Genomic DNA, 19,618 nt, shown 5'->3' on the forward strand with positions numbered 1-19,618 from the left:
ACCTCAGGTGATCCACCTGTCCCGGCCTCCCAAAGTGCTGGGATTGCAGGCGTGAGCCACCGTGCCCAGCCTGAATAGATATTTTAAGGTAGCATGTCATTTTTGCCATGAATTTGGCAGCTGTCTACATCCTAAAAAGCTAGATTCAACTTTGAAACTTCCCCAGTCTAGGAGAGTATAGTGTAAACAGATCAATCACCATAGAAGGGGGATTAAACAGACATATTCTGAGCAGGCAACTGGAACATGAAACCACTTTAAGTAGCAGAATTGGGCCTGTTGTGTTTAGAGGCACAAAAGGAACTGTGAAATATCTAAAATCCAATAGCTAAGAGAAATTTCACATGGAGAGACTGAGAAACTTCTGCAATAATTATGAAAGCCTTAAGTTATGAATGCAAAAAGACAGTGTTGCAGATGTTTCTGTAGAAATCTACAAAAATGAATCTATTGCCCACCGAAACTCAGGACAGTAAGGAAGCAGAAAGTTACGGCAAGACTGGGCTAATTCTAATTCCATTGGCCATGCCCGGCTAAGCATTTCATTAATTCTTTACTGAGAAGAGATTTGAATTACAGTTGGCATCAAGAAGTAGTTACATCTCTATTTGCCAAGATCAATCATTCAGCAAGATTTAATAATTGATTCAGTAATATAGAGTCAGTCATTCCTAAATAATGTTTTCCGTTTGTTTTATACATGTCTGAAGCAAAAGGACAAAACAATTATTTTTAAAAATGAAAGGCCAGTATCAAAAAGGCAAAGTCAAAATTCTGCAAGTTTTGGTGCTGATCATGGGTTGGCCAGATATACTTTATTGCTTTTGGAAATGGTTCTTGAGTGATTAGTGTAGGAAATAGTGTAGAAATATTCTGGAAGGGCTTTCTCTGCCTTTGTGTGAAGATTTTCAGTTCCCCGGAGCCACAGAGCCTGATTCATTTGTCTACACGCAATAATAATAATAATAATAATAATTATTATTATTATTCTGAGTTGCTTGAGCTGTCTCTCTCTCTCTCTACACACACACACACACACACACACATATATATTCTGGTTATTAATCTCTCATTAAATGTATAGTTTGCAATTATTTTCTTCCATTCTTTAGGTTGTCTCTTCATTGAAAGTTTATTATACCATGCAGAAGCTTTTGAGCTTCATGTTATTCCATTTGTCTGCTTTGCTTTTACTGCCTGTGCTTTGGAAGTCTTACTCAAAAAGTCTTTGTCCAGACCAGTGTCCTCAAGCATTTCCCCATAGTTTTCTTCTAGTAGCTTCATAGTTTGTGGTGATAAACTATGAGCATGCAGTTTTGACTCCATTTGCCAGTGTTGTGGACTAAAGTTGTGAGGACAGAATGGTTTGTGTTTTCATAAGTTTTCTTATGCAAAGTTGATTTGATGACAGTGGCCTCCTAGGAATGAACTTTCATCAAAACATTGAGGTCTCCAACCAAACAGACACAAAAGCACTCCTTAATGTGGGAGTCTTCAGTACCACATAAAATGTGCAAATTAGCAACATTTCTGAGTATTGAGCTCCAAGATTCGACTCTGGAATATTTTATGGTTTTCTTTGTTTTAATACTTAATGGAGGAGACACATTTTTGCTTGTAAACGAATAAACTCATGTGTCTAATTATGTATTAGGAAAATGAGGTCATTTCCTTCTATGTGGTAATATATTCACATATAGGGGGAAATGCCATAATATATGGGACAATAAGGTGGATAATACTATACTAACAAATATAATAAAATGAATAATATGAAAAAAACATCAAGAGATGGAATTACCTTTAAATACAGGGCAGATATATTTTTATCAGCTTGCTGGGCTAGCACTTTTCCTTACTTCTCTCCCTGAAGGGTCCTCAATTCTGTTTCTATTCTGTGTGTCTTTTTCCCCCACTTGTGTGTACATATGTCCAGGGCCCCTTCCCCCAAAGCCCTTCAACTAGTTATTCTCCAGCAGAACATTTTTCTGCCAGTAAAAATATTTTCTTTCAGGAATTGGCTAAAAGCTATTTTCGTAAAAACTTGCCTATATGAATTGAGCCTATAATTATCTGGCTCTTTCTTAGGATTTCTGCAGAGCTTATGCACACCTAAAGCGTACCAATTCACACTTGGTTCCGGGGTCTATAGTAGAGTCACAGAAACATGACTCCTGTCATGAATGCGAGCTAGGATGTGGTCCCTAAAGCAGGGGATGTGTCTCGAATGCCTCTTCAATCCTTGTACAGTGTCTAATACAGTACTGCTTCCACAGTGTTGAGCAGCAGTCCTTAAGAGGGTGGAGTTTAGAATTTGATCTTTGCAGACCTGAGTTTTAATCCTGACTCTATAACCTATAAGCAGTATAAGAAAGTTACTCAAACTGTCTGTCTCATTTGTCCAGTGGGGACACTACTCATTTTACAGGGTGTGATGGTTAATTTCAGGTGTCAACGTGACTGCCTTAAGGAATACGTCAGGAATTGGTAAAGCATTGTTTCTAGGTGAGCCTGCACAGGTATTCTTGGGAAGATTGGCGTGAGCTGGTGGACAGAGTGGGGAAGATGTCTTCAATAGAGACAGGCCCCATTCAATTCTCTGAGGGCCCAGATAGAAGAAACAGGGCAGAGGAAAGGCACTTTCCTCCCTTTCTCTCCTGGAGCTGAGACTCTTCTTTTCCTGCCCTTGGACATCAGAACTTCAGGCTCTTTTTATACTGAGAATTACACCATCCACTTCCCTGGTTCTGAGGTTTTTGGGTGTGGACTGAGTCACACTCCTGGCATCCCAGGGGCTCCAGCTTGCAGACAGCTTGTCCTGAGACTTTTCACCCTCTAATTCCCCTAATAAATCCCCTCTCATCTGTCTTTGCTGATAACCTGTTGGTAGCGTCTCTCTAGAGCCCCGATTAATCCATAGGGGTAATGTGAGGGAGAAATGAGGTCGTGCATGGAGAGCATTTCACACCCTGCCTGACACATGCCCAGGTCCAACAGCCTGCAGCTGCAGTTATTCTAGAGCTTAGCATCAGTGTTCAAAACAGCGGAAGGCCTTCCCTCTGGTACCCAGCCATCGCGTTGAGCTTCTCCTGTCATTTTTCAATTCCGGAGTGTTTTTTGAGAGCAATTCTCTGTCCTGTGTATCACTGACGTGGAGCCAAAAACAATCTGTATGCGTGGGGATCTGAAGCTGGGAATGACCAATAGGTCAGAAAGTTCTTAGGAGTCAGGAGCAGAGGAAGCTGCATGGTCAAGGGGAATCAACATGCGCCTTCCTGCCATGTGTCCTATTTCCTGCGGTCTAATGAGACAGAGACATATGTATGTATGCATCATCTCATGCTTAGCTCTTTAATATGTACAAGGCGTTTTCAAATTCTCCCACCAACTGTCTTTGACAGCTGAAAATCTCAAGATCACCTGTTGTTCATGACTGCAGTCAAAGGGATCTGCCTTTTAGGGACTCAGGAAGATTTGCCTAAAATGTCAGGAAGCTTTGATATTTATCATTTGATTACAAAAGTCAACTGCACCTTTGCTGTTATATTATTTTGGGTCTTTACTCATTCCACTGTTTATTTTAAGCCTGAGATTGTGGGTAGTTGGAGAAGGAGGGAAAGTATTTAACACTCTTATTAACTAGTTTAACTGTGTGTATAACATGTAGAATAAAGAGAGACTTAAATGCAGATGTAGTATTTGTGAATGCTCCAACAAATTAAAAGATTACTTAAATTATTGATTTTTTTTTTTTTTTTTTGAGATGGAGTCTTGCTCTGTCACCCAGGCTGGAGTGCAGTGGGTGCAGTCTTGCAATCTCTGCTCACTGCAACCTCCACCTCCAGGGCTCAAGCAATTCTCTTGCCTCAGCCTCCCAAGTAACTGGGATTACAGGTGCACACCACCACGCCTGGCTAATTTTTGTATTTTTAGTAAAGACAGTGTTTCACCATGTTAGGCAGGCTGCTTTCAAGCTCCTGACCTCAAGTGATCTGCCTGCGTTGGCCTCCCAAAGTGCTGGGATTACAGGCGTGACCCACCGCACCTGGCCTGATTTCTGATTAAACCTCTTATTGTCTATAATGAATTAAAAGTTTGTGAAAGTAAATTCAATGACATTTTTGCATCTATAATTTCAAAATCATAGTAACTTTCCAAATCTGAAAATGTCTGAAACACAAGTCTGCCAATCATCACAATAAAACATGAAGCCCTAGTGAAAGAGCTAGTCAGGATGGGTTCCCAGCAAATAGCAGTTGAAGCTCCGACTGCCATGAAATGATGAAAGAAACACGGTTTAAGTGCCATGGATAATTATTTCAATGCCAAAAGAATCATCACAGACTGTTGTGACATGCAGAGCTTGAATGGAAATATGGCATTAAAATAAGGTGCATGAAATTAATCCTTGAATGTAATTTTGAAACACACTGCAGAAGTGCTCCCTAATATACACCAACCCCAAAAGTGGCCACTGACAAGATAAATTTATTTCAGTTTTTATGCTGTCATTATGGAAAAAACTATAGCAGAGAGTTCACCAATTTCCCTTTGGAAAGAGATATACAACCACAGCCAATACGCTTTCCTAAAAGACAGCAGGAGCTTTTCATGCGGACTTGTTTCCCATCCGTAACATACAAATATTTATTGTCCAGGGTCAATACAGCCTTGCAAATAAACAGGCTTTGAGTTATACCAAGCATGCTCATTCTTATATGGTATTTCCATATAAGAAATACAAAAGAAATATACCACAAAATGATGGTGTTCAGGACATGGGGCAACGCCCTGTTTCTGTGGTATAGTGGCCTAGATTTCGTAGGATTCCATAGGAGGCAGCTACAAGTTCAACATGAAAAGCTCTGAAATCCCTTCCTAAGCTAATGAAGTGAAGCCCTGACCACACCAAGGAAAGGATGAAACAGAACTCATTTGTTGTTTCTCAAATGATGCTACCATCTCTTCAAAGCCACCATTAATTTTAACATCTTTAAAGGTATAAGAACAATGTATGTAACAAGTGAAAACTGCCTATAAAGTTAGTGCTTTACATCTCAAACCCTTATTATATGGAAATTCATATTTTCAGAATCACATAAAAGTTTAACGTGCTATTCATTGTAAGATTAAAGGACATGAGTTATTCTGTCTGCGTAATTATTAACAACTGGAAATTAAATCGTGATAATTTTGTACTTTATTCTTCTTAAAATGATAATTTCCTTTCTCCTTTTGCCTGAGAAGCATGCTTCAACAATATCAACAGCTTACCTTCTAAAATAAATGACCACATATAGAATATATATTTTATATATTGTATATTTATCTTTGTACTCATTTCTTCTTAAAATAATTTCCTTTCTCCTTTTGCCTGAGACCCATGCTTGAACAATATTAACGTCTTACCCTCTAAAATAAATGATTATATATAATATATAAATATGTTTTATATGTGTATTTATACATAAAATATATATGTAAATATTTCTATATATAATCTACGAATTATATAAAAACACATACATTAATATATACATATATAGTAGGTTCTAGTATATATAGAAAACACCTGTGTATTTCTAAGATATATATATATAATCTATATCTATATATTTATATTTATATTATATGTAAATATATAATCCATATTTCTATATTTGTATTTATATATTTATATATAAATGTATACAATCTATATAGGTTTGTATATAGTAAATATAGTTGTATATTACATTTTATTTACATATGTTTCTGTATATTTGTATACAGTAAATTCTGTATATAGAAAGGACCTGTGTATTTCTAATGTATGGAAATATGAAATGTACTTTCTGTCTCCTCAGTTGCAAAAATAAAAAGGCTTTTTTCAAGTAGATAGATTTTTCTCTACTTTGAATTTTTCTTCTTAATTATATTAGATTGTAGGGAGGGGACGCTGAAAGGAAAGAGATGGAAACGATTCTTCCATCGGTTTCCATAACCGAAAAGGTATTTTGACAGTGAAACCTAAGTAGGTAGAATCCAGTTCTTGGTACCTGGTGTATGTGCTAGCAAGATTGCATGAAGAAACAAACCGTATAAGAAGCGGAGTCATCCTGTGAAGGGGAAATTTGTCTCCAGTGCTCAGCCATGACGCAATCCTTATCCTCCTGTCTGGCTAACTGTGACCTGTCCCTGTGACCCCAACCCCGCGGGACCCCACTTCCCTCCCTCCCCACACACCTCCTCTTCCTCCCTCCCTCCCCACACACCTCCTCTTCCTCCCTCCTTCCCCACACACCTCCTCTTCCTCCCTCCCTACCCACACACCTCCTCTTCCTCCCTCCCTCCCCACACACCTCCTTTTCCTCCCTCCCTCCCCACACACCACCTGTTCCTCCCTCCCTCCCTCCCCACACACCACCTCTTCCTCCCTCCCCACACACCACCTCTTCCTCCCTCCCTCCCCACACACCTCCTCTTCCTCCCTCCCTCCCCACACACCTCCTCTTCCTCCCTCCCTCCCCACACACCTCCTCTTCCTCCCTCCCTCCCCACACACCACCTCTTCCCCCCTCCCTCCCCACACACCTCCTTTTCCTCCCTCCCTCCCCACACACCACCTGTTCCTCCCTCCCTCCCCACACACCACCTCTTCCCCCCTCCCTCCCTCCCTCCCTCCCCACCATCAGAGAACAGGGAGTCACTCAGATCAATTTGCAACACATTCATTTTATTATCAACAGTATGGCAAGCACCCCGCTGGTGAGATCTCTGAGGTCTGGCGGCTGGGCCTGAACTTAGTCGCGGCTCTCGGAGATAGGGTAGTAGCTGGCCATCCACACAGTCAGTGGTTCTTCCACCTCACTCGCCTGACTCAGTGGTTCCCCCAGCTGGGTCTCCTGACTCAGGGGGTGGTGCTGGGACCCCTCGCTCACTGGCTCCTCCGGCGGCAGCTCGTGCTGAGGGAGCTCCTGGCTGGGCTGGTCGCTGGGGCCGGGTGCCGCTGGCCCGCTCTCCGCCTCAGGTGCCGTCACGGCCGCCATCTTTGTCGCAGCCCCTTTCTTCCCGCGTCTCCCTCTACGAACCGCTTTTCCCTTCTTGGCCACCTTGGCAGTCTGGAAGGACAACAGGGACGATCACAGAAGGGCTGTGGTTTAGGGACGAGGATGGAGGAGGCTGGGAACAGGGACGTGTCCTCAGAAGCGGTGGGGACCGGGTTGGGGGGTTGTGCCAAGTGAGGACAGGAGAGGCTTCTTGTGAGGAAGGAGGCGAGGGGAAGACGAGGAGGAGCTTGGGAGGGTCACTCACCTTCTTCTTCGGGCCACTGGGGCTCAGCTGAGAGGAGGCCTTCCTCTTTCCTGCCCCCTCGGCCTTGGCCGGAGGTCCCGAGGCTCTCGGCTTTGGACTCATCTTCCGCAGCTCAACGTCTCGCAACGCTCGACTAACTCCAGGCTGTCTGGCCTCCCTGTGTATACCCCTCTCGCGATCCCAGGACGAGACAATCACGCCCCTGACCTGTGATTGGTCAACACTCCACTACCCAGCCAATGGTAGCCCTGGGTGGGAAGGCAGGCCTTATACGTCACAAAGCACCATCAGGACATGGCGGATGAAGTCGGGGGCGGGGGGGGGGTGACATCTAATGAGGAAGGCAGGGTGCTCTAGTTGGAGAAAGGGAGATTTGGGTTATCACCCCTAAAGATAGTTCCCAAACTGACATGTCGCCCCTCCTAAACTCCCCATGTTCAATTTTGGCAGATCACGTGGCACGGGAGAATATTTCCGCCACATGTTTCCCCCGGACCTCCCATTCAGTGGTACATTCTGTTCCTCCACACCTGCCATCATTACCCAGTTTCTGTATGACCTGCCTAAAATCCCTCCATGCTAACTGGGATGGATGGAGGGCTATCCGAAGACGTCAGTCATCCCTCTCTCCTACAAATTCCTCTGCTACACCTTGAGGGTCATTCACTTCTTGGATGCCATGAAACAACTTTTCCATCTCACATACTTCTCCCAGCATCCACATAGTGCCTCACAATTTTTCATTCTCATGGTTTAAAGCACTGGCTTCCAGAGGTCAAGATCAGCAAACACACTCGCTCAGCTGGGTATCGGTATCAGGCTGGGTTTCGGTATCAGGCTGGGTTCCTCAGAGAAGGAGAAACTAAAACAATAGGATATTGTGTGTGTGTGTGTGTGTGTGTAATATTATATATCATAAATATATATTTACTATCATGTAGTATTTATTTATGAATTATATATATGATACAGTTTAAGCAATTGGCTCACACATTCACACAATGTGGGGGTCTAGGAAGCTGAAATATATAGGGCAAGTGAGCAGGCTGGAAACTAAAAGCTTCTGCACAGCCAACAGTCAACAAAATGAAAAGGCAGGCTATGGTTTGGGAGAAGCTATTTGCGAACCATGTATCTAATAATGAGTTAATATCCAAAATATATAAAGAACTCACACAGCTCAATAGCAAATAAATAAATAGTCTGGTTAACAAATAGGCAAAGGACTTGAATAGGCATTTGTAGAAGGAAAACACACAACTGGCCAACAGGTATATGAAAATGTGCTCAACATCATTAATAATCAGAGAATGCAAATGAAAACCACAATGAACTATCACCTCACTGTTACACGCTGTTGACAGACATGTAATTGGTACAGCCGTTATAAAAAACAGTGTAATGGTTCCTTGGAAAATCAAAATAGATCTACCATGTGACCCAGCAGTTCATCTGTTAAGTATGTACCACCCCCCAAAAATGAAGTCCACATCTCATATAGATATCTCCAGTACTAACTAATTGTAACTCATTAATTACACAGGAAATTAGAGTTTCTATTTTAAAAGAATGTTTTTTTCACCATTCTGGTATCAAATATTTATTCTAGTCATCTCTTCTTATTTCTTGCTTTGTAATAACCTAGGTACTCACTACCCATTGACAGAACCAACTTATTATTCCAACAAGAAATGAGAAATACTGAGGAGAATGCAATGTGATACTTCTGTCTTCAACCAGTTATTCCAGTTTTATGGAGGATTCTGTATTTAACTCTTACTCAGGTAACTCTAGTTACCATATCCATAGTACCTAGTCAACAATCCTAAAAAAGTAAGAATACAGAATTGACTCGAATGGTTACTAAACTTTCTATGTTCAACCAGTTTTCCTAGTAATTGCTAGTTGTTTATTCAACTAGTACTGAGAAGAATTTCTTTATTCCAGGTACTGGCTTCATGTAGTTATCTCTAGTTAATTACTCACTTGGATAAAGTAGATATCTACTATATTTGGTAATATTTCTAACATGAGGTTGGAATTTTGCATTGAGGAAAATGGTTATTGAACTCCCTGGCATAGGCCAGTTATCTTCAGCTTCCTGCAATCAATTACCTGGTCTGGCTAATTCTAGCTATCTTTAGGTTGCTAATTACATGTTTACCACCAGATGTCTGTGGTAATTTATTATTCCAACAAAAAATAGTAGAATGATTAGGAAGGATTTTGCTTTTTCCAGGCGTCACATAGATATTCAAATTATCTCCTGTTATCCTTTGGACCTTTTTTTCCTGGGTAACACTCAGCACCTATCCTTATAAGTTCTTATCCCAACTAAAATGAATAATTGAGACTTGCAAAGAACACGATTTTCAGGATCAGGTTCACTTAGTATTGCAATGACTGTTAGCTCTTTCTATGTAACGTGTTTCATGGGAAAGCCCAGTTAAGTAGAACTTATATATTAACTCAACACCAACAAAATTTTATCTGACCTGACTAGATTCCCTATGTTCTACATTCCACTGAACTATTGTTGTTGTCTCTATTTTACTACTTACTTAGGTACATGACTCATCTGTAGTAGTAATTCATTATTCCAACAATAACTCAGCAGTAAGTGGTGAGAAGAACGTGATTTTATTTTTAAAATTTATTTTTACTGAGGTAAAATATACACATGTAATGCACCCTCTTTACCACTTGTAAGTGTGCAGTTCAGTGGTAATATTTATATTCTTTTATTTATATTCTTTTATTTACCCTTCATCCCCCGCTTCCCCTTCTGGCCTCTGGTAACCATCACTATAGTCACCATCTTCATGAGAACCACTTTTTTAGCTCCCATATATGAGTGAAAACATGCAATCTTTGTTTTTCTGTGCCTGGCTTATTTCCTTTAACATAATATCCAGTCATTCTTTTTATGCCTGGATAATATTCCATTGTGTACATATGCCACATTTGCCTAATCCATTCATCCGTCGATGGGCACTTAGGCTAAATCCATATTTTGGCTATCGTGACTTGCAATACACATGAGTATGCAGATATATCTCTTTGATGTACAGATAAATTTATTTATCTATCTATCTATCCATCTCTCTCTCTCTCTCTCTCTTTCCCCAGCAGTGGAATACTTGGATCATATACTAGTTCTATTTTTAGGATTTTGAGGAACCCCATACTGTTCTCCATAGGGGCTGTAGTAAATTACATTCCCACCAACGGTGTACACAGGTTCCCCTTTCTCCACCTCCTTGCTAGCATCTGTTCATGCCTGTCTTTTGATAAAAGCCATTTTAACTGGGGTGAGATGATATTGCATTGTTTTGATTTGTATTTCTCTGATGATTCATAATAAGCATATTTTCATATGCCTGCTGGTCATTTTTGTGTCTTCTTTTGAGAAATATCTATTCAGATTATTTGTCCATTTTTAAGTCAGATTGTTTGTCATTAAATTTTTTGAGCTCCTTATGTATTCTGATTAGGAATCCCTTATCAGATGGATACTTTGCAAATATTTTCTGCCATTCTGTGGGTTGTCTCTTCACTTGGTTGATAATTTCCTTTGCTATGCAGCTTTTTAACTTGATGTAATCCCAGTAGTTTATTTTTGCTTTGGTTCTTGTGCTTTTGAGGTCGTACTCAAGAAGTCTTTGCCCAGACCAATGTCCTGGAGCATTTCCCCAATGTTTCTTGGTGGTTTCAGTTACAGGTCATAAATTCAAGTCTTTTTTTTCTTTTTTTTTTTCAACAGAGTCTCATCTCACTCTGTTGTTCAGGCCTAGGCTGGAGTGCAGTGTCACCATCTCAGTTCACTATAACATCCACCTCCTCGGTTCAAGTGATTCTCGTGCCCCAGCCTCCAGAGTAGCTGGGATTACAGGTGTGCACCACCACACCTGGCTAAGTTTTGTAGTTTTCGTAGAGATGGGATTTCACCATACTGGCCAGGCTGGTCTCAAACCCCTGACCTCAAGTGACCCACTCACCTCGACCTCCCAAAGTGCTAGGATTACAGGCGTGAGCCACCACTCCCAGCCAGATTCAAGTCTTTAACCCATTTTTGATTTGCTTTTTGTGTGTGGTGAAAGATAGGAATCTAGTTTCATTCTTCTGCATATACTTATCCAGCTTTCTAGTACTATTTATTGACATGTCGGTCTTTTCAGCATCATATGTTCTTTTTGTCTTTGTTTCAGTTGAGTTGGTTGTAAGCATGTGGCTTTATATATGGGTTCTCTATTCTGCTCCATTTGTCTCTGTGTCTGTTTTTAAGCCAGTACCATGCTGCTTGGTTTACTATAGCTTTGTAGTAAATTTTGAAGTCAGGTAGTGTGATGCTTCCAGCTTTTCACTTTTTGCTCAGGATTGCTTTGGCTATTTGAGGTATTTTATGGTTTCCTATGAATATTATAAGTTTTTTCCTATTTCTGTGAAGAATGTCATTGGTATTTTGATAGGACTTGCATTTAATCTGTTAATTGCTTTGGTGAGTATTGTGATTTATACAATATTAATCCTGTCACTCTATGAGCCTGGACTGTCTTTCCATGTTTTTGTGTCCTGAGAAGACAGTGTTTTTTAAATTTCTGTATTTAGTTTTTTTAGCTATTATTACTTATTCCTAGTAAACTAATTACCTGGGTACTGGCAGGTACAGGTCGACCTCGTTTTATTGTGATGCACGTTATTGTGTTTATAGATATTGTGTGTTTTTTATAAACTGAAGGTTTCTGGCAACTGTCAAGCATGTCAGTGTCATTTTTCCAACAGCACGTGCCCACTTCATGTCCTTGTGTCACATTTTGGTAATTCTCACAATATTTCCAACTTTTCCATCATTATTATATCTGTTATGATGATTTCTGATCAGTGATCTTTGATGTTATTATTGTAATTGCTTTAGGACTCCAGAAACTGGGCCCATATAAGAACACACAAGGAGGCATCGCACTACCTGACTTCAAAATATACTACAAAGGTATATTTCAAAATATACTACAGATCTACAGGAGGAGAAAGATGGCAGAATAGAATGCTTCACTGATTGTCCCCCTGACCCCCCACTAAGGACACCAATTTAACAACTATCTACACAGAGAAAAACATCTTCATGAGAACCAAAAATCAAGTGAACACCCATAGTACCTGGTTTTAACTTCATATAGCTTGATATGGTTTGGCTGTGTCCCCACCGAAATCTCAACTTGACTTGTATCTCCCAGAATTCCGACATGTTATGGGAGGGACCTAGGGGGAGGTAATTGAATCATGGGGGCTGGTCTTTCCTGTGCTAATCTCATGATAGTGAATAAGTCTCACGAGATCTGATGGGTTTATCAGGGGTTTCTGCTTTTGCTGCTTCTAAGTATTAAGGTGGATATTGCCTGAGTTTGAGTTCCTCCTGAACAATAGACAAACGTCTCCAACTGGTTCGCAGGTGTAGGTGGTGCGTTCTTTGTCGAGTGCTGGTGCCACCTTTACCCTGGAGCAGTAAATCCACATGGAGAGGCTTTTGAGTTGAACAGCTGTCGGGGTCATAAGGAGAATTTGGTATGGTCCAGTCCAAACTGGCTCCAGTGGCTTTTGGTCCTGTGGGAGAGTTTTAAGATATACCTAGTCTTTAGGCATAAGGTTAGGGTGAGTGTTTCCTGAAAAAGAGGGGCCAGGTGTTGGGCTATGAAGACTTTGATAATGATTGATGGCCTTGATGGTTTGTCCCAGGGACATAACATATTGCATGAGATAATGTCTCTTTGGGTCTAACAAAAGGTCTGTTTGGAAGAAAGATCTTCCGCAGAGAATCTCAAAAGGGCTAGATGGGTTTCAGATTTTGGGGTGATACGGGCTCTTAAGAGTACAATGGGGAGCAAAGTTGACCATAACTGTTGGGTTTCATGTATTAACTTTGTGAAGTGCTTTTTCTGGTTTGGTTGGCTCTCTCCACCTTCCTAGAAGATTGTGGACGCCAAGACACATGTGTCTTCACTGCATTTCATTTCTTAAATAATGGAGAGCTTCACTGATTCTCTGCATTATTTAAGAAATGAAAGTGGGGCCATTGTCTGACTGTAGGGCATGAGGGAGTCTAAAACAAGGAAGAATGTGGTCTAAAAGGGCTGAGGTGACTTCTGAGGCCCGTTCAGTTTTAGTGGGAAGGGCCTTTATCCATCCAGTGAAGGTGTCTGCAAAGACTAAGAGATACCTGACTAACAAATACACACATTGCATGATGCATGTGTGTAAAATATATTTGCCAGTCTTCTCCTGGTAGGGTTCCTCATCTTAGAATGGGTTGAAGGATTTGGGGAGGTTTGTGTGCTCCCTCTGGGTTTATTTGGCAGCAGGTGGGACATGCCTGTGAGATGGCCCATAGAGCTTGGGCTATCCCCGTGCTGGTGAACAGTGACTTTATTAGATCTTGGATGGCCTTAGCCCCCAGATGAGTCGATTGGTGCACGCTATTTAGAAACTTCCTTTGTGAGGCTCCTGGGAGCAAGAGTTTGCCATTAGGACTTTTTAGCCAACCCTTTGAGGTATGGGAGAAATCTCTTTCTAGAGCTTTTTGGGCTTCCCCCTGTGTATAGTGTGGAGACAGGGAAGTTAGGCTAGGAATGAAGACAGCCTGAAAGGGTGACCTGGCAGCCACTTTTACTTATTTGTCAGCCCAGGTGTTTCTGATAGAGATTTCATCATTGCTTCTCTGATGCACTTTGCAGTGAATGATAGTTACCTGTGGGGGAAGCATAACTGCCTCCAACAGGGCCATGATTTCAGGAACACGTTTAATTGAAGTATTTCAGGCCATTAAAAGTCCTCTTTCCTGCCAAATGGCTGCATGGGCATGCACTGCATGAAAGACATAGGCTGAGTCTGTGTAAATATTAAGCCTCATGCCTGCCCCTAATTGTAAAGCACAGGTAAGAGCAATGAGCTCAGCCTTTTGGGCTAAGGTGCTACTTCCTGGCAGAGGTCCAGATTCTGTGATTTCAGTTAGGTTAATAGTAGCATACCCTGACAGTTGGGTTCCACCTATCATAAAGCTACTGCCATCTGTGTACCATGTGGCCTCTGAATCTATAAGGAGAGTATCCTGGAGGTCTGGTCTAACATTACAGGTTAGATCTATGGTTTCCAAGCAAGAATGTTTAAGTGGTCCCTCCACATTTGGGTTTGGTAACAGCATGCCAGGATTAAGGGTTGGCAGAGCCTAATACTCAATTCTGGTACCTGTAGAAAGAGTGTTGGAAATTTGCTTATATGGCTCTGTGAGATCCAGTGAAAGGCCTTTGAGTTTAGGACATTCATTACTTGATGTGGGATGTAGACAGTTATTCCTTGGCCCAGAGTTAGCTCGGAGGCCTCCACAGCCAGGATAGCCACACACACTAGCACTCAGAGGCATGGCAGCCATCCCCATGCCACTGGGTCAAGGGTTTTTGACAAGTGACTAATTGGCCACTGGGAGGGTCCCAGTGGCTGAGTGAGGACTCCAAGGGCTGTATCCCTTCTCTCAACTACAAACAAGTAAAGATGCTTTGTAAGATCTGGCAAGGCCAGGGCGGGGGCTTGTTTGAGGGTTTTTAGAACATTGTCCATTTCAAGGCTCCAATTTCAGAGTTCCTCCCCTGATCCTTGTAGTGCCTCATAAAGAGGTTTTGCTATAAGTCCAAACCGGGTTATCCAAATGTGACAGAAACCTACCATTCGAAGAAAGGACTACAACTGATGTTTAGTGTATGGAATGTCCATGTTTAGGATACGATTTTTGCGGTGGTCTGAAAGACCCTTGGGCCCTGGGATTAATGTTAGTCTCAAGAATCAAACCTCCTGGGAGAAGATTTGAGCTTTGGAAGGAGAGACTTAATAACCACAAGGGGCCAATGTCTAAAGAGTTGTAATAGTATTTAGGTCTGAGGCATTTTTGGTTGGATTGCAAATAAGCAGGTTATCAACATATTGAAGGACTGCTTGAAGTGAGACCCCTTCTCTACAAAAAAAGTATTATAAGCTGCGGGTGGATGCACTTACCTTTGGTCCCAGCTTCTTGGCAGGCTAAGGCAGGAATGTCGCTTGGGCCCAGGAAGTAGAAGCTGCAGTGAGCTATGACCATGCCACTGCACTCCAGCCTGGATGGCAGAGTGAGACCTTGTGTCAAAACAAACAAACAAACAAAAACCTTCAAGCCCTGTGCTAGCCACTTTACGGATATATAAATGTATATGCATAGGGTAGATAATCTTCACAACAAAGGGAGTAGGTAGGAATTTTTTTTATTTCAAATAAAGAATAATCTCATTTCACATAAAGATACTTGAATTTCAGGAGCTGAAAGAACTTGCTGAAAGTTACAAATTAATTATGTGACAAGGTTGGAATCTGAACTTATCTTTCACCACTACTACTGTATAGCTTCCCAGGTTTATAATAGTAATTAAATCGAGGAGGGAAATAAGTAAAATTGGCCAATGAAAGGGAAGCAGCACAGGTATAAATAAACTTACCCGTCATAAAGACCTCCTTCTTATCATGCAATGTCCTGCTTAATATGTAGACATAAATAAGATCCATGTCCATTATTAGCTCAACAAGTAAAATGATTCATTTTATTTTCCTTTGAGGGTTTTTTCAAAAGGAAAAAAGGTGGGCTAGCACAGAATGTGTTCTAATCATGAGTATAGAATCGGAGATTCTTTGTTTTAGTTTTTTTGAGACGGCATCTCGCTCTGTCGCCCAGGCTGGAGTGCAGTGGCGCGATCTCGGCTCACTGCAAGCTCTGCCTCCCAGGTTCACACCATTCTCCTGCCTCAGCTGCCTGAGTACCTGGGACTACAGGCGCCCGCCACCACGCCCGGCTAATATTTTTGTATTTTTAGTAGAGACAGGGTTTCACCGTGTTAGCCAGGATGGTCTCAATCTCCTGACCTCGTGGTCCGCCCGCCTCGGCCTCCCAAAGTGCTGGGATTACAGGCATGAGCCATTGCACCCTGCCAGAATAGGAGATTCTTTGTAAATGAGTATATGTGTTTAAGAAATATATTCATATGGTTATGTTGAGGCAGATGCCACATATCCACACAAACCACATTAGCATCTGCAGTTTTCCAATTTCAGAAATAATTTTCATGCCTACATGTAAAAATGCAAAAGCATTCATGAACACATTACCTATTTTAGTAATACATATTTTAATACATAAATGATTTAGTTTATCAATAAATTAATTTATGAGTGTGATAAAGAACAGAGGACACAAGAATTTATGCAGCATTGAAAGTCTTTGGCCACTGGGTGTCATGATTTTCCCCTGTAATGATTAACTCTTCAGCAATAAAAGATCCTGAATTTTTGGAGCGGAACACTTCAGTGTTACACAGATTAGCATTGTAAATAGAAAGTTTTATTAAAATATACCACAGTTTTTTCTCAGATTAGTATGTCATATTTAAACCACATTATTAGTGTAGCTTTTTACCTGAAACTGACCAAGAAATATTAAATGTTCAGATATTTAAATAACAAAGGAATACACAATTCTGTTGGTCATCTTCGAGTTTTATTATATCCAGGTTAAATCTGAAGAATTTGTACAGTGTATTGATGTGTGTGCCTGCGTACATTTTTGGAAGAACTCTTGGTTATACAGAATTTCCACTGTAGAGAAGTTAGCCCTAGATATAATTATTGTGTCTTAGTGTCCAACTGCTTTTACCCATGCCTTGTGTGTGCATATATGATGGCAGATGTATTCTAAAACTGCACCACTAATCAGAACCAGATACCTATGTTTTTTCTCTATGAATATGCTCCACTCTGCCAAGTTCGATGGAAGTGAGTGGTTGTGGCAATTCAAAACAGTTGTGCCTGTTCTACAACACAAATGCTGCTGAACTTGGAGAAAAGACCTGTGCAGACAGAATGAGAAGACTTAGTCAGTTGCTCTAAGAACATCATTGGAAACTTTCTTTTATTTTCTTTTCTTTATATTTATTTTGAAGGCTAGTTATTGCCTAAGTTGTAAAGGTGAATCTGATAAACTGGCTGACTAGTTTAGAGGTCAATATTTAAACCATGGAATTGAATCCGTAGAGGGCAAGAGTTGGAAAGATGAAAATGGGTTCATGGGACAGTTATATTTTATTTTTGTTGTTTTTGAAACTGAATCTGGAAAATATCCAAGTTATGTTTCAATATATAACACTACATCTTTAAATGACAATTTTGGCATATATTGTTATGGCCATTTAATAAATTGCTTTTTATTAAACTGGTGCAAAAGTAATTGTGGTTTTTGCCATTACTTTCAGACCTCAATTACTTTTGCACCAACCTCTTACTAGTCATAAGAACATCCTTGCTTTTAACATAAAGGGATTGGTGAAGTTACCATGATTCTCACTTAAGAATTACTGAGAAAAATGCAGCAGCAGGGGTTAGCAAAAACTATTAGTTAATTGAAGGCCTGTGTTTATTTGAATGAAAGGATTTTTCATTTAAATTATAAAAACAGAGCAAGTGCCCAGTTATATCAAATCCATGTTCAATTTTATTCACAGAGATGGTGACAAAAGAGTAAATGAACAATGTCAGAATCAAAAGATACTCTGCCTGGTAAGAACTTGCAATGGAATTTTTAAAAAATGAGATTAAAACAAATAAAAATATGTTTAAAACTCATTAAATATTTTTTAAGTACTTGCTGTTTTAATGAAACTGAACAACAAAGACCCTGTCCTTAGTGAGCCTGCAAGCTAGTGGGGGACTCCAGTAATAATCAAACTATCACAAAAATATGCCTTTAAAACACATCACATTCTCTGAGACGACCTCCTAGGTGTTGGGGTTCAGAAAAGGTTTCTCTGCTGAATTGATGTTTGGCAATCAGGCCAATGGGAATGGGGCTTGGGGCGAGGATGACGTCAGTTGTCCAGGTAGCACTCTTGAGTGGAAGGTGCATGGATGGTTGAGGGACTGAGAGAATGTTACTGCAGTTAGAACTTAAAGGATGAGGGTGGGGTTCTGGGCATTGCAGGATGGAGACATAACACATGATGCATCGGGAGAGAAAAGGAAGGAAGGGCTATCTTGCACGATTTTTTAAAGATACACTGAGAACCTTGGCCATTCCTTGAGAGCTCACACTGGAGAGCATAAGAGCAGTTAGAAGACTGTCACAGTTACCCAGAGTAGAGACGATGATAGCTTGCGTAACGGTGGTGTTGGTGAAGATGGAGAAAAACAGATAAAATGAGAGATGTGTGTGTGTATATATATATATAATATGTATATATATAATATGTATATATATAATGTGTATATATAATATATATAATATGTATATATAATATGTATATATAATATATATAATATGTATATATAATATGTATATATATAACATATATAATATGTATATATAATATATATAATATGTATATATAATATGTATATATATAATATATATAATATATATAATATGTATATATAACATATATAATATGTGTATATAATATATATATAATATGTATATATATACTATGTGTATATATATAATATGTATATATATAATGTGTATATATATAATATGTATATATATATAATATGTGTATATATATGTATTCTAATACTCAAGTTTGTTCTGTTTCTCTGGAGAACACTGACTAATATAGATGAGAATTGAGTTATTGATGTCATGGGTATAATTAAATTGCTTAGGTAGAGTATACAGTGAGAAGACAGGAGGTCAAGGAAGGACCTTTGAGAAATTCCAGCACATAAAAGCTCATATAGCAAAGGTTTAGTATTGGGTTTACTCAGCACTTCTACTCCTCTCCCTTCATTGTAGAACATTACTCCTGCACACACATATCTGCTTGGAAATGGACTTACACGTGTAGTTTTCTTGTCGTCTTCTGTTTTCTTCCTGGACTCCACCATTCTGGTAACGTTTGATGGGTTCAGCTGTCCAATATGATCCAAATAGACAATATGATTTTCTTCCTGGAAAGAACAAAATATACAACCTGATACTGAGGACCTCTCAAGTCATTGAAAGGTCTTCTGAATTATTTGAGTTCAGCAAGGGCATTTCATTGAACCTTGAATTGAAATAATTATCTCTCTAATAGGAACAAACTCAGGCTAAATATAGACTATGTACAAACCTAGAATACATGTGGAATCATCAGTTATTGAAAGATAAGGCTGGGTGTGGTGGCTCATGCCTGTAATCCCAGTACTTTGGGAGGCCAAGGTGGGTGGATAACCTGAAGTCAAGAGTTCGAGACCAGCCTGACCAACTTAGTGAAACCCCATCTCT

At 40.2% G+C, this 19,618-nt stretch overlaps 1 protein-coding gene and 1 long non-coding RNA gene across 2 annotated transcripts; one reads left to right on the plus strand and one right to left on the minus strand.

The window, feature by feature from the left end:
- Window positions 1-6,694: 6,694 nt before the first annotated feature.
- LOC112207729 (variable charge X-linked-like) lies at window positions 6,695-7,565 on the minus strand. The gene is made up of 2 exons (NM_001427509.1): window positions 7,294-7,565; window positions 6,695-7,100 (listed from the first exon to the last, which is right to left on the minus strand). The coding sequence occupies exons 1-2, from the start codon at window positions 7,393-7,395 to the stop codon at window positions 6,783-6,785; spliced, it is 420 nt and encodes a 139-aa protein (NP_001414438.1). The 5' UTR covers window positions 7,396-7,565; the 3' UTR covers window positions 6,695-6,782.
- Window positions 7,566-8,286: 721 nt separating this feature from the next.
- Window positions 8,287-18,557, plus strand: LOC134809374 (uncharacterized). Its single transcript, XR_010154923.1, has 3 exons — window positions 8,287-9,077; window positions 12,209-12,283; window positions 17,859-18,557. It is a non-coding gene; the product is annotated as an uncharacterized LOC134809374 (long non-coding RNA).
- Window positions 18,558-19,618: the final 1,061 nt, after the last annotated feature.

This window comes from Pan troglodytes, chromosome X (genome assembly GCF_028858775.2).
Source record: "Pan troglodytes isolate AG18354 chromosome X, NHGRI_mPanTro3-v2.0_pri, whole genome shotgun sequence".
Taxonomy (NCBI): Eukaryota; Metazoa; Chordata; class Mammalia; order Primates; family Hominidae; genus Pan; species Pan troglodytes.